Source organism: Haemorhous mexicanus, chromosome 4 (genome assembly GCF_027477595.1).
Source record: "Haemorhous mexicanus isolate bHaeMex1 chromosome 4, bHaeMex1.pri, whole genome shotgun sequence".
In the NCBI taxonomy this organism is placed as follows: Eukaryota; Metazoa; Chordata; class Aves; order Passeriformes; family Fringillidae; genus Haemorhous; species Haemorhous mexicanus.
In genome coordinates this window covers 35,492,618-35,504,828 of record NC_082344.1, presented here as the reverse complement: position 1 = coordinate 35,504,828, position 12,211 = coordinate 35,492,618, and the positions used below count along the sequence as shown (strand labels likewise).

The following is a 12,211-nucleotide window of genomic DNA, read 5'->3' as shown; positions in this document are numbered from 1 at the left end:
GGTACTTTATTTAGCATTAATCTCAAATGGACAATTCACTAGCTCTTAGAACACTGAAGCATAAAGAAACGTTTACAGTCATGTGATTTTAAACCACAAAATTTTATGATGCTTTATTTAGAAATGTGTAGCATCAATGTACCACTGCAAAGCTGGAAATTTTTTTTGTCCATAGAGATAATGAAGAATGACCAGATGTGTTATCTCAGAACAGAATGATACAGCAAATACTGAACTGAATCCTCAGTGTACACTCTGGCTTACTTTCCATCTACTGTACCCAAAGCATTCACATACAAACAGTGCATGCACGTCAAACAGCTCTGCATGTCACTCAGCTCTTGGGGTCAGCAGGCCATGCCAGAGCTGTAGTCCTGTGTACAACCCTATTAGCCAGGATAATATTGTTACTATTAAGTGTGTCCTGCTATTTCATAATAAATGAAGGGCGTACCTACTATGTTGGGCTGAGCAGAATGATTGCATGAGCTTGAAGTACTCTCATGAAATGAGTCTCTAATGAAATAAAGCCAGTCAGGTAAGAGAAATGCTAGCTCTTTTCCAAATATCATTTCTATTAATCTTCAAAAAGACTTCTCCAATAGGTAGCTATTAAAAGCCTCCCTTATTATCCTGCTTTCTTACTCATTATCCAAATGTTGAAATTCCTGTAACATGCATATTTCCTGTGTTTGCAGCACCACCCGTGCAGAGACAGATCAGACTTGTCCAGGTTGAGAGGAGTGGAAACTGTGTACTTGTCACCCAAATGCTGGAACTACAATCAAGTGAAGTCTTAATGCCAAGGTGAAGTTTACAGGACTTGGAATGAGCAGAGTTCAGTGGAAATGATGAGTGGAAGATGGAAGTGAAGTTGCTTTCAGGGTCCAGTGTCATGTAGCCAAAGCAACTGAGAATGGCTCAATGGTGTTACAGAGGATCGTGACAGTACGTGAAAATTCAGGTTACCCAGTGGGACTCTTGCAGCACTTGCATCAGGATTGATCCAAAATGACAGCCAGGATAGAACAACAATTAGCAGTGTAGGAGCATAAACACCCATCATGTAAAATCCAACTTGTCTTCTTAAAGTGAAGATTACTTCTACACAAGTGTAATAACCTTCAAAGAAATAAATGCATTAATGTTCAATGTGCTTTGCAGGTGAACTTCTGATCCATAGATTCCAGGTCTTTTTCTGCTTAAAAGCAAAAGTTCAATGCTCTGATTTTCTTTATAAAGGCAAAGACTTTAATTTGAAAAAAAAGTCAAGACATGAATTTACTTAAGCACTAAGTGTGGTTAGGGTATGGTACATTGTGCTCTGTAAGGAACCCTTCCTCTTTTCAAAGCAGCAGGAGGCTGAAGTGACTCCCAGCTTGATGCTGGCTTCAAGATGCAGTTCAGACAACACCAATGGAGTCTAGCAGTCCTACTAGCTTAAGCTCATCTGAAAATCCTACTTAGCATTAATTTCTGCAAAAGATGAGTTAAGAAATATTAGTCCAGCAGGTTTAGAATGGAATGCGGTGAATGAATGTGACTAACCAGAGATTTCCTCAGCACTTAAAGTTGGTACAAATGACTTCTAAAATTGGTATAGACATTTTAAAAAGACTGTAGAAAAGCTGCAAATTTTGTAAACAAGGAACAATGTATCAAATCTTTTAAAATCAACATCTAAAGCATACCAACTTCAGATGATGTTTAAGATGAATTCAACACAAAACAAAGTTGCAGTTACTAGATGTTTTGCTGGAGATAACAAATGCATCAAGAAGTCTGACAACCACAAAATAATTTCTGTCCATATTTTCATTCAATTAGAAGAACTGGAATTTTTATGTTAATAATAACACAACAGTGTTGGAAAAAGCCTGGAAACTTCAAAAACTATTCTACCACAAGAAAAAGGCATTCCTATGTTATATTACAACAACTTCAACATTCAAAGCAGACTGTACTTATTGATCCAGGTGGTGAGATACTTATTTAGAAGATAGAATATGTCAAAAAGTTCTCCATTTACCTCCCATATTGTATCAATTAAGTGCTGTACAATGATACATTGTAAAAGTGCTTTTTGGGTATAAAAACACAACAACAAAAGTAGAAAACATTAAGGACAAACATCCTTGTGTAGAAGACACTATACTGTATTTTATAACTCATTCTATCATCTTCAGTGATCGCTTGGCTAAAAAATTTTCCCTCTATAATTTATGAATGGATTCCAGACAATTTTAGGTTTTGTTTTCAAATGGGAGATGACCTTCAAAATCATTATTTGTTTGTGTTATGTAGGAAATGCATTCTGCATGCCTTCATTTGAATAATATTTCATCAGACAGAATATGGTATCTATTGCCTTCACCATGCAGCTCAAAAGGACCTATTTGATCTGTCATAAAATTAAAGAATGACGGGAAATTTGCAAATATAAATATTCAAAGTATTGCTACAAAAGCAGCCCAGACTTGCTGACCCTCTTTCAACTTAGGTAGGTATGATAAAACATCCATTGACAGAAATAGGCAGTAAAGATTAAGGGTTTTTGCAATTCTCAGGGAACTCCTACATAAGCCATAATTTTGAAAATCTGCTCCTTGATGCAAAACTTCTCTTGATTATCTGACAAAATTATTTAGCTCTGTGTGTGATATCACCTATTAAAAAATACCTTCACATTAAGAATTGTCAAGTAAATAAAAAAATGGAGCATTAAAAACAGCCTTTTAAAATATTTCAGCATACTAAATATTCGACTCACATTAGTGAAATATTGATTCTGGTTTTGGTTATGAGATTAAATGAAGGTTCTTTACAGAATGGATTTGCAGTAAAAGAGTTGTGAAAACTTTTTAAAATGGTTCTCTCATGTTCTTTCTTTAATGTTCAAAGCATACACATAGAATTTGAATATTTTACTGAACATTTTGCACCATGTCATTTGTGGTCATAAGCTGCTGAAACTTGAGAGAACACCAGTTATTTTCTTTGTGTATAATTCTTAAATATTTTTCTTTAGGGTTCCTAAAACCTTAGGGTTCCTAAAATAGGGTTACTATCTAAAGTTTTTTTAGATGTTTAATTTCAGATTTAGGGCATACCTCAAAATAATCACAATAGATTATACATTTTACAATTTACCCATGTTTATGAATTTCGTTTGGGAAATGAAAGATCCATTCCCTTAGTTTTTCACTATTTTATAGATAATTTTTTTCAGTAATTTCAGTTTTTAAATAGGAACCAAATATTTTTCTCACTGTTAAGTAAGGTTTTAACATTTCCTGAATGCCATCACTGCTAGGTGCTGGATATGCTTTCAAAAAATCAGAACTTTTCTGAAGAAAAACTTTTCTTATTATTTAGGAATTATAAATCACCTATGAAGAGTGGATGAATTATGTTCTTAGGATGAGATCTCACTCATTTTGCAGTTAAAAAACAAAGCCCACTTTTATTTTCATTATCTTTTCAAATTAAATTCTTAACTCTGAGGTCTGCTAAGGTTTCTTGAGATCTCTCCAGGCTTGGAATCTATCACAGCAGCAACTGCAAGTTACAGAGCCTCCACTTCAGCTGAATATCCAAGAAGAAACTTGCAGAGGGTCCTCAGAAGCTGCAGCCCCACAGACTCCCTAATTGAGTTTTAATAGAAGATTTACTCCCATGATGTAAAAGCACTGACTAAAATACAGCTGCTCTTGTAGAAAGTCTTGTGTTTGTCACAGTGTGAATAGTTTGGATATAATCTTAGGCAGGAATCAATCAAAGTGAAAAACGTAAATCGTTAAAACCAGAGTACAGAAACCATTGGAAAAATTTGTGCCAATATTAAAAAAATGATCATAGGAATAAATAAATAGAGGGCTGAGGATTGCAAGCAGCTTTCAAAAATGACAGAATTTCCAGAACATTTCGAGAAAGGAAGAATCCACAGGATGAAGCATTTGGAATTACATTCTAGTACTATCCACGTATGGCACAAAAGTCTAACCAGAAAATCAAAATTTACCCACTTTGCTGCAACTGTCATAATTCTGCACATACAATCTTTCAGAAAATTTTGACATTCACTAGCATAAACAGGTATTAGAACCATAGAAATAACACAGTGATAATAAGATCATGATATCTGTAAGTAAAGCCAAGACAAACATTAAATGTCTTCTTCAACTTGGACATTTCTATATTTGAACTAGTTTGTAATGATCACATATTAAACTTATCACTCATTAGTGGTAAGTTTACCACATATGAACCACTCATTAGTTAAGAGTAATCTGTTTTATTCCAGGAAATGTAATCTATTTTATCCCAGGAAATGTAAGATGTGGGCTTGAATATTAACCATTGAAGGAAGCTTAGAGTTTTTTACCAAGGAAATAATTTATATTACCTACCTGTGCCTTTGTAATACTTGGTACAGTTACCATATTCAATATCCTCCTTTTTAATATCAAACTGAGGCAGAGCAATTTTCTCTAGCTGTACAGGATCTCCAGACTGCCAGATAAACCGTAAGTCATCAGTTGTGTAACCAACTGCAAGACAAAATAATAATAATAGTCATTGTTTAAATATCTAGCTCAATCACAGTAAACTCTGCAAGAAAACCTAGCATATATGTATTGTGTATCTTTCAGTCTTTTTCTTTTTATTTCCTGTTCAAATAAATAAATAAATAGAAGAATTAAATAATCCACAGCTACATTTTTATGTGGGCCGAAGTTGGGGCTTAGTGGGTGAAACATTACATTATCAGCAATATTAGGATGACTAAGAAGTATTTGTTACAGGGTGTACTTTTCAAACAAAGAGAGCAAAGCTGTATTTTCCACAGCTTTCAAGCCTCCATACTCATTCTCTACTTCAGCAAAATATGAAAAAGACAAATTTTAATGAGTCTGAATAACTTCAAAAGAATTTAACAACTCAATTACCGTGATGAATCATGGTGTTTGTGTAAAACAACCACACTGCTTATTTTCTCAGACTAAAAGCCCTGATTCATGGCAGCACTGCCATTCAGGAAATACTTGCCCAGGAATTAGAGCAGATGTGCAGTCCTACAGAAATCAGCTGAGTGCCTTCCTGACCCACTGAGGACAGACAGACCTCAGCAAACCTTTGAGTGCCCAAATCATAATATATACACCAGCACCAAGCGAGAGGCAGTGCAAGTTAGACTCCCAATATTCAAGAATAAAGCAATATTGATTAAATATGCATAATCAGAATCATGATTTACAAGCCATTTTTTTGCTACCGTCTGTTCATTAAAGATTAACTGAATTCAAACAGAGATAATGTGTGTTAGATAGAAAAACAGATGAGGAAACATAAAAAAGATGGAGTTGGAATGCATCATTTTGCAGTTCAAAGCCTGAGAAAAATGTTTAAAGAGCCATTCTTTTTCTGGAGGCATTAGATTATTCTTTTTAATTTTTGAAAACCAGCGGTGATTAAAAAAGTGAAACTGTTCATAAATGATTTCTTTATGATTCACAATAATTTAATAAAAATCACAATGTTTCAAAACTTCATAATATAATACACTATAAAAAATTGTGTTAACGTTTCATTCATAAAATCCTTTTCACCCCGTTCCAACACACAGCATATCACAAAACTGCCAAGATCCTTTATGATAACAATAACTGGAGAAGGAAAATTGTGTCTTTAGAGAATATGTAGAACTAGGGATTATAACTGTGGATATGAGAACATCTTAGTAACAAGATGGCCTTTTTTGATTTCTAAATTTAGCAAGCAAAAACAAAACATTGATTTGAAAATAATCTAATAATAAAACTACCAATGGCTAGCAGGGAAAGAACTGGAAGGACAGATAGGAAGTCATGGGTACCCTTCTTACTTTTGATAACTGAATTAAAAGGTAGAAGAAAGCCTAGTGCATAGTCTTTTCCAAGAGGCAAATTCATTGCGTTTGAGTATATCATCTTAGCATTGTTTATTTAACAAGTAGTTTCTCCTTGCATGACTACACCTTTCAACACTTGTAATGTAAGTGGACTTGCTGGGATGAGAAATCTTAAGTGAACTTCTCTTAGTATTACTAATTCCAGGTTAACCCCAAATTGACTTGGGTCTTCCATAATGTCCATAACTGGACATTATGGAAAACCCAACATTTTCCATAACGTTTTCCATAACTTCAGCTAATGTACATACATAGTAGTGATGAAAAAAATAACTATGGACATACTAAAATTCTAAAGATAAGTGCTGGCAATCAAAACCAAAATTTTAAAACCGTACTATTATTAGCCTTGTCCATATTGTGATACCTTGCCCAGCTTTGGTTAACCTCATTTTTTCTTCATCTGTGACTCTTTTCCCTAGCCTGTCACCTTTCCCACCAGACCTGCTGGAGTTAGAGCTGAATGAGTTTATATGTTACAGCAGGAGCAGACTGGAACAGGTCACCTTCCTTCTCTCTGCTTCATGCTCATCCTTATTTAGGAAAAGAGAATTACCATGAAAGTGGGATCACCAAGGATTAAACTGTTGGAAAAAGCTGTTGTTGAGCAGACACCTGCATATTTGGGGCACGGAAAGGAAGATGGATTTCGGAAACACTTTGTCTGTAACTTCCAGCATGGCATGAAGCCCTTCAGAGATGTGTCCTGTCTGCCCTGTTGTAAGATTAAATCACCTGGGGACCAGGAATAGATGCCTGACTACATCCACAACACATCCTGAAACCACTTTCAAAAGGTTTGATACTAAATGGTCTCACTGCTTTGGCATCAAATACTTTTCCTTTGGTACTGTATCAAAGGAGTTCCAAACAATACCAATGTTGGTACAATGATGATACAATGTATCATCAATGCAAGGGGATAAATTGGGACCCCAAAACCTACAAAGCAGCACAGGTTGTGGAAGTTAAAACCACCTGGCAAAACCATTCTTTTTTCCAAATGATATGTTTCCATGTATCTCAATTTATTGTAAATGCCTTTAATAAAAGGCCTCAGATATCATTCTGGTTGATAGCAAAAGCTAAAACTAAGAGTGCACAGTGCCATAACAGTAAGAAACATCTTAAATAGGAAAATCCTACATTTGTAGGAACCAGTGAGTATCAATTTCATGATTCATTAAAAGTGTTGAGATGAAGTAAACAGAATTAATAATTTTTGTTAGATTCTCATGCATGCCTAGAAGAGAACCGTTTTTAGGGACAGAGTGATTTACATACAGCTTTCCAACTGCATCTTGCAGCGCTGTGTATCCATAGGAAACAAGGTCAAGTCCAAAGGGCATGACAGTGTAATAGACAATCTGAAAATACAGAAATGGTATTAAAAAACTGTGTGAGTTATCAGGGAAGCAGTAGATGGCCATGACAAAGAAAAAAATCACAGGTTTTTGATTTTCGTCTTCTAAAAGAGCAGAAACAAAGTTTAGAAGTTATAATTAGCAGTTTGCAATGGAGATCTCTCTAGCATAAAATAAGACAATGAAATTTTATAGAGGGTTTTAAACATATAGAAACTCACAAATTAAAGAACTACTAATACAAGACAAAATACATATAGATCATAGAATAAGCAAACCAAATGTCCATACAGAACAGAGTCCTGTCTCCAGCATTGGCCAGTGACAGACTTATAAAGAAGAATATGACACTACAGCAATCTGGAAGTGTTATTTCGCCAGATATCCAGCAGCATCCAAAAGTTGCACCTCAAGGACTTTCCAAACCAGAAGGGATTCTTTCAGTATTTGAGGGACATCAACAGATTTTTTTGTCTCCAAGAACTTGTTTTGCTTTCAGCTGCTTTCTGGAATCTAGGTGTCCTGGTTTCACCTGGGACAGTTTTTTTTGTTTTTTCCCTAGTAGCTGGCACAGTGCTGTGTTCTGGATTCAGTATAACATGGATAACACACTGATGGTTTTGGTGGTTGCTGAGTAGTGCTTACCCTAAATCAAGGACATTTCAGTTTTCCATACTCTGCCAGTGAGAAGGTATACAAGGAGATGAGAGGCAGCAGGGAAGGGATGAGCAGCTGTCAGCAGGTAGTGAGCAATTCTCTTTCGCATAACTAGTTTCTCTTGGTTTTATGTCACTTTCCCCCTCTCCCTTTCATTACAATTAGTATTAGCATTAACACTTTTATTTTGTTCTACTTTGCTGCAATTTTTAAGGCGTTCTCGACCCCCAACTTCTATGACCTTTATTTTCCTGCTTCTCCTTCCCATCCCACTGAGGCCAGGAAGAAATGAGAGAATGGTACTTAGTTTCCAGCTGGGGTTAAACCTTGACACCATATAAAGTTTAATATGCCCAGCATCTTGCAGCAAAGAATGCCACAGCTAAGCTGCACACACTCTAATTATGCCTTTTTACCTATAACCCAGTCTGTCTCATAGTTCTTTCACTGTAAAAGAAGGCAAAAAATCAATGTCCACCCATTCTCTCTGTGCCATTTGTGATTTAGAGACCTCTATGGCCCCACCTCAATTATTTTGCTTTTTCCAGTGTGAAAAGTTCAGCCTTGCTCAGCTGTTCCACACCTTTGACTGTCCCTGCTTCCCGTCCTACAGCTGGAAGACCAGAATTGCATTCAAGATGTAAGTATAGCACACTTTTATGCACTGGCATAACTTTAATCCCTAATTCTACCAAGAATTCAATTCACTTTCTCAAATAATTCTGAACTATTAGCTGACATTTTCAAAGAACTATCCATTACTACTCTAAGCTAATTTTTTTTGGCTGGAAATAACCAACTATAGATCAATCAGGCTTTATGTGAAGTTAAACTAATCTTTTTCCCCTCGTGCATAATTGCCAGTTGTTTACATTGAATTTTATCCCATACTTTGTTGCATAGTCATTAGATTGATTTGTGGTTCTTACTGTTGTCTCTTATCTTTACTGTTCTGCATATTTTGGTATCATCAAATGAACTTGCAAATTCAGTTTTTCAGATGATTTATGTTGAAAAGCACAGAACACCGAATAGATTGGGTTTTTTGGGGGGGGGGGGAGTCAACTGTTTTACTTCCCCTGATTGAGCAGTAGCTGTTTATTCCTGTTTTCAGTTTCATAATTCTTAACTATTTGTGCAAGAGCTTTGTCTCATACACATTTTGTCATAAAGTATTTTGATAACTGGAGAGTCTTTCATTTATACATGATAATACTTCTGTAAACTAGAAACACAAGACATAGAAATTATATATTTTTAAAATGTCATCAAACCACTGTCCCTAAAATAATTCATCTTACCTGCACACATATCATGTAAGAACAAAGTGTGCTATTAAAATAAACAGAGTATTTTTAGAAGATGGCAATAATTTCTAATGTTATTGAACCGAGTTTTCTTTTTTGCACTTTTCAGAGAATAGGTTTTCCATCAGAAACACTTCCATTAGTATTCACTCAATATTCACTAATCATCAACCATTCTTATTGAGATCATTTACAAATACCTGCAACCCAGCAAAAATATTTGAAGAATATTTCAATGTTTCATTTAACATTTACTTTTTCAAAAGGGAAACTTCTTTCATAGCTGGAAGTTATTTTCTACTTTCAAATATTAATTTCTACACACTTCAAAACTACAGAAGCAGCTGAAATCAAAACCAAGACCTTCAGAGCAATCCAAATGTAATGCTTTGATTGCCCAATGTATTTTCTTTTCTGATCACTGACAGCAATAGTCTTGAGAATGATTTTCCTCACCCTGTTTTGAAATGGGAAAAAAAGAATCCAAACTCTTTCATATAGTTTCTCCTTTTTTCTATCCATTTCTACCCCAGGAAGAAATAGCTCAGGTAAACCTAGCTTCTCAAGTGGTTCCCTCTTAAAGGTAATGTTGCAGAATATTCAGATAATCATTTTTGTCTCTATCAGGGCAATATGTTACAGCACACACCAGAAGAAAATTCACTTCCTGTTAGAAAATTCAGCCTAATCTCTACCAGCTATAAACTACAAACCCTCCATAGCTGTAATTCACTATGACCTCCTATTTAATCAACTAATTTGCTGGTTTAAGTGGATGACTATTTTTGTGGCACCGTGTAAACCTTTGATAAATCAAGTCAAACTACCAAAAAAGTATATGTTAATTGCAATTCAATTGAACAGCAATTTCGAGGCTTCTGAAAAAAATTATATCCAGCAAGACATAGAACTTAATCAGGATTTTTTTTGCAGTAGTTTTACAAAACATACATATTCACAAATTTTATAATTTCTGTTTTCTCGATATCTTTAGCAAGTAATCATTGTTTACTTTAGCTGCTGTAAAAATTTAAGTATTGTGCAAATTATACTGTTTTATTGAAACTTGTATTTCAGATATATTATCCACTCCACTATGCTTCTAGGAATCTAAGAAATTATCCAAAGGGTTTAAATTTAGTTAGTTCAGTGTGTTAGCTTAACAAGTATATACACTTCAAATTTCTCACACTTGCAGTGCTATCATCTGATTTCTTTACACATAAGTTATTGGAGCATTGTTTAGAAACTGTCTCATGTAAATTGAAATGTTAGTAATAAATTGTATTACATTACTAAGGCTAATACAGAATATATACTTCATATAAAATCACTTAAAAAAACCAGTGGAATCATATAAATAAAATACCTCATGCTGACTAGGACGTCTCCATCCCGAAATATAAAAAGAAGGATATTTTCTTGTGTGACATCATGGAAGTTGGCATTTTTTTCATTTGCAAAGAATAAGTCTGGCTTCCAAAGACACTTAAACATAGTTGGGTCCACTGTCAATGTATCTGAACCTCTCCAGTCATTGGGCAGTTTGAGTCTGGGGTCATTCCACTTCTGTCTTAGAAAGATGTTGACTCTATAATCCTGATTGGAAGAATAAACTAATATTAGACTAGCCAAAAATCTAGCAAAAACCCCACAGAGAAATAAAACAATTCCATTAGACTTGCAAGAGAAAAAAAATTATGCCCTGATTTTTCTATCAAAAAGACAGTAATCACTATTCAAATTACATTACAAAGCATTATGTTTAACAGACTTTAGTACAAACAGATTACATCTCACTCATGGTTTTGAATACAGCAACTTTCCTTAAACAAAGGATCAAATTGCCACTCCAGAGTCATTTTTGCATTCCCTCAGTAAAAGCTCCTGTTACCCAGGCATAGAGAAAAGCATGCAGCAGGGCAGAGAGAGGCCATAGCTTGACTACACTAAATGGCTGCAGGCAGCAGGCATGATATCACATCTTTCAGGATATCCTGTGAGTGCCAATTCCAGTTTACTCTCCATTTGGTTGTGGCACACTGATGGCAAAATATCACACTATAAAAGGAGGAAACAGACCAGGTAGGTAATAGATTCTATACTACACACACAGAATATGGCCTCAGACCTTCTACCAGTGATCTGGGACAATCTTGGTAAAGGGAAAACTGATGCTAGCTTGCAACATAAGTACTCAGGTGGCAGGTATGAAAGGAGAAACAGAATCAGTCTCAAAGAGACAAAATCAAGGCTCTACAGAGGAAATCTCCTTCTGAAATCAGAGGAATTTGGCTGAAGGAAGGACAGTACTGGAGCCGTGCCCAATGAGAACCTAATTTTGCTTTTGGGAACTGGAGTAGCATGTGTCTCAGGGCAAAATGATACCCTGCACGTGTTCTGTGCTTAGTGAAAGCTGTGTGCATCTGAAGGAAGAATCTGACCTAGAATGTCAGCTAGGATTTTTCAGCCTTATCTCTTAAGTCTTTTTATTTTTTACATTTCCATTTAAGCCAGCGCCTCTTTTTGATGTATATGTAAACTAGGCAGATCACATACCAAGAATAAAGTTGGAAAAAAGTTAAACCCAAACAAATGAGTGAAAATTCTGCATGTAAAATTATTTCTATCTCCGGTCTTCACAGCTGCCTTCTATTGTGTGCTTTGTTTTTTCATAACTGTCTATTAGATACAAAGCCTCCTGAGATAAGGGCTGTGTCTTTCAGACAGTGAAAACATGGCTACTGCTCTACAATTATACCAAAATGCTAGAAATATGGGAGTGAAGATTCTCAACATATTTTTGGTTTGTCAATGGATTCTGCATGCAAACAAATTTTAAAAAGTTTTTATTCTCCATGTCAATGACTCTTACACATTTTTTTTGCTGATACAACTGAATTATCTTCTGCTGTACTAACTACATTTACAGT

General features: G+C 35.2%; 1 protein-coding gene across 3 annotated transcripts in view; it reads right to left on the bottom strand.

Annotated features, from left to right (window-relative positions):
• The window catches only part of GLRB (glycine receptor beta), a 47,302-nt gene that overhangs the window by 14,644 nt on the left and 20,447 nt on the right, over positions 1-12,211 (bottom strand). For 2 of the 3 annotated variants that reach the window (XM_059844443.1, XM_059844442.1), the window contains exons 5-7: positions 10,648-10,877; positions 7,235-7,317; positions 4,410-4,550 (exon numbers count right to left, since the gene is read on the bottom strand). In XM_059844443.1, the coding sequence (XP_059700426.1) occupies positions 4,410-4,550; positions 7,235-7,317; positions 10,648-10,877 (454 nt within the window). Of the gene's footprint in view, positions 1-969; positions 1,123-4,409; positions 4,551-7,234; positions 7,318-10,647; positions 10,878-12,211 lie in introns of all 3 variants that reach the window. The other variant, XM_059844444.1, reaches the window with a different exon arrangement.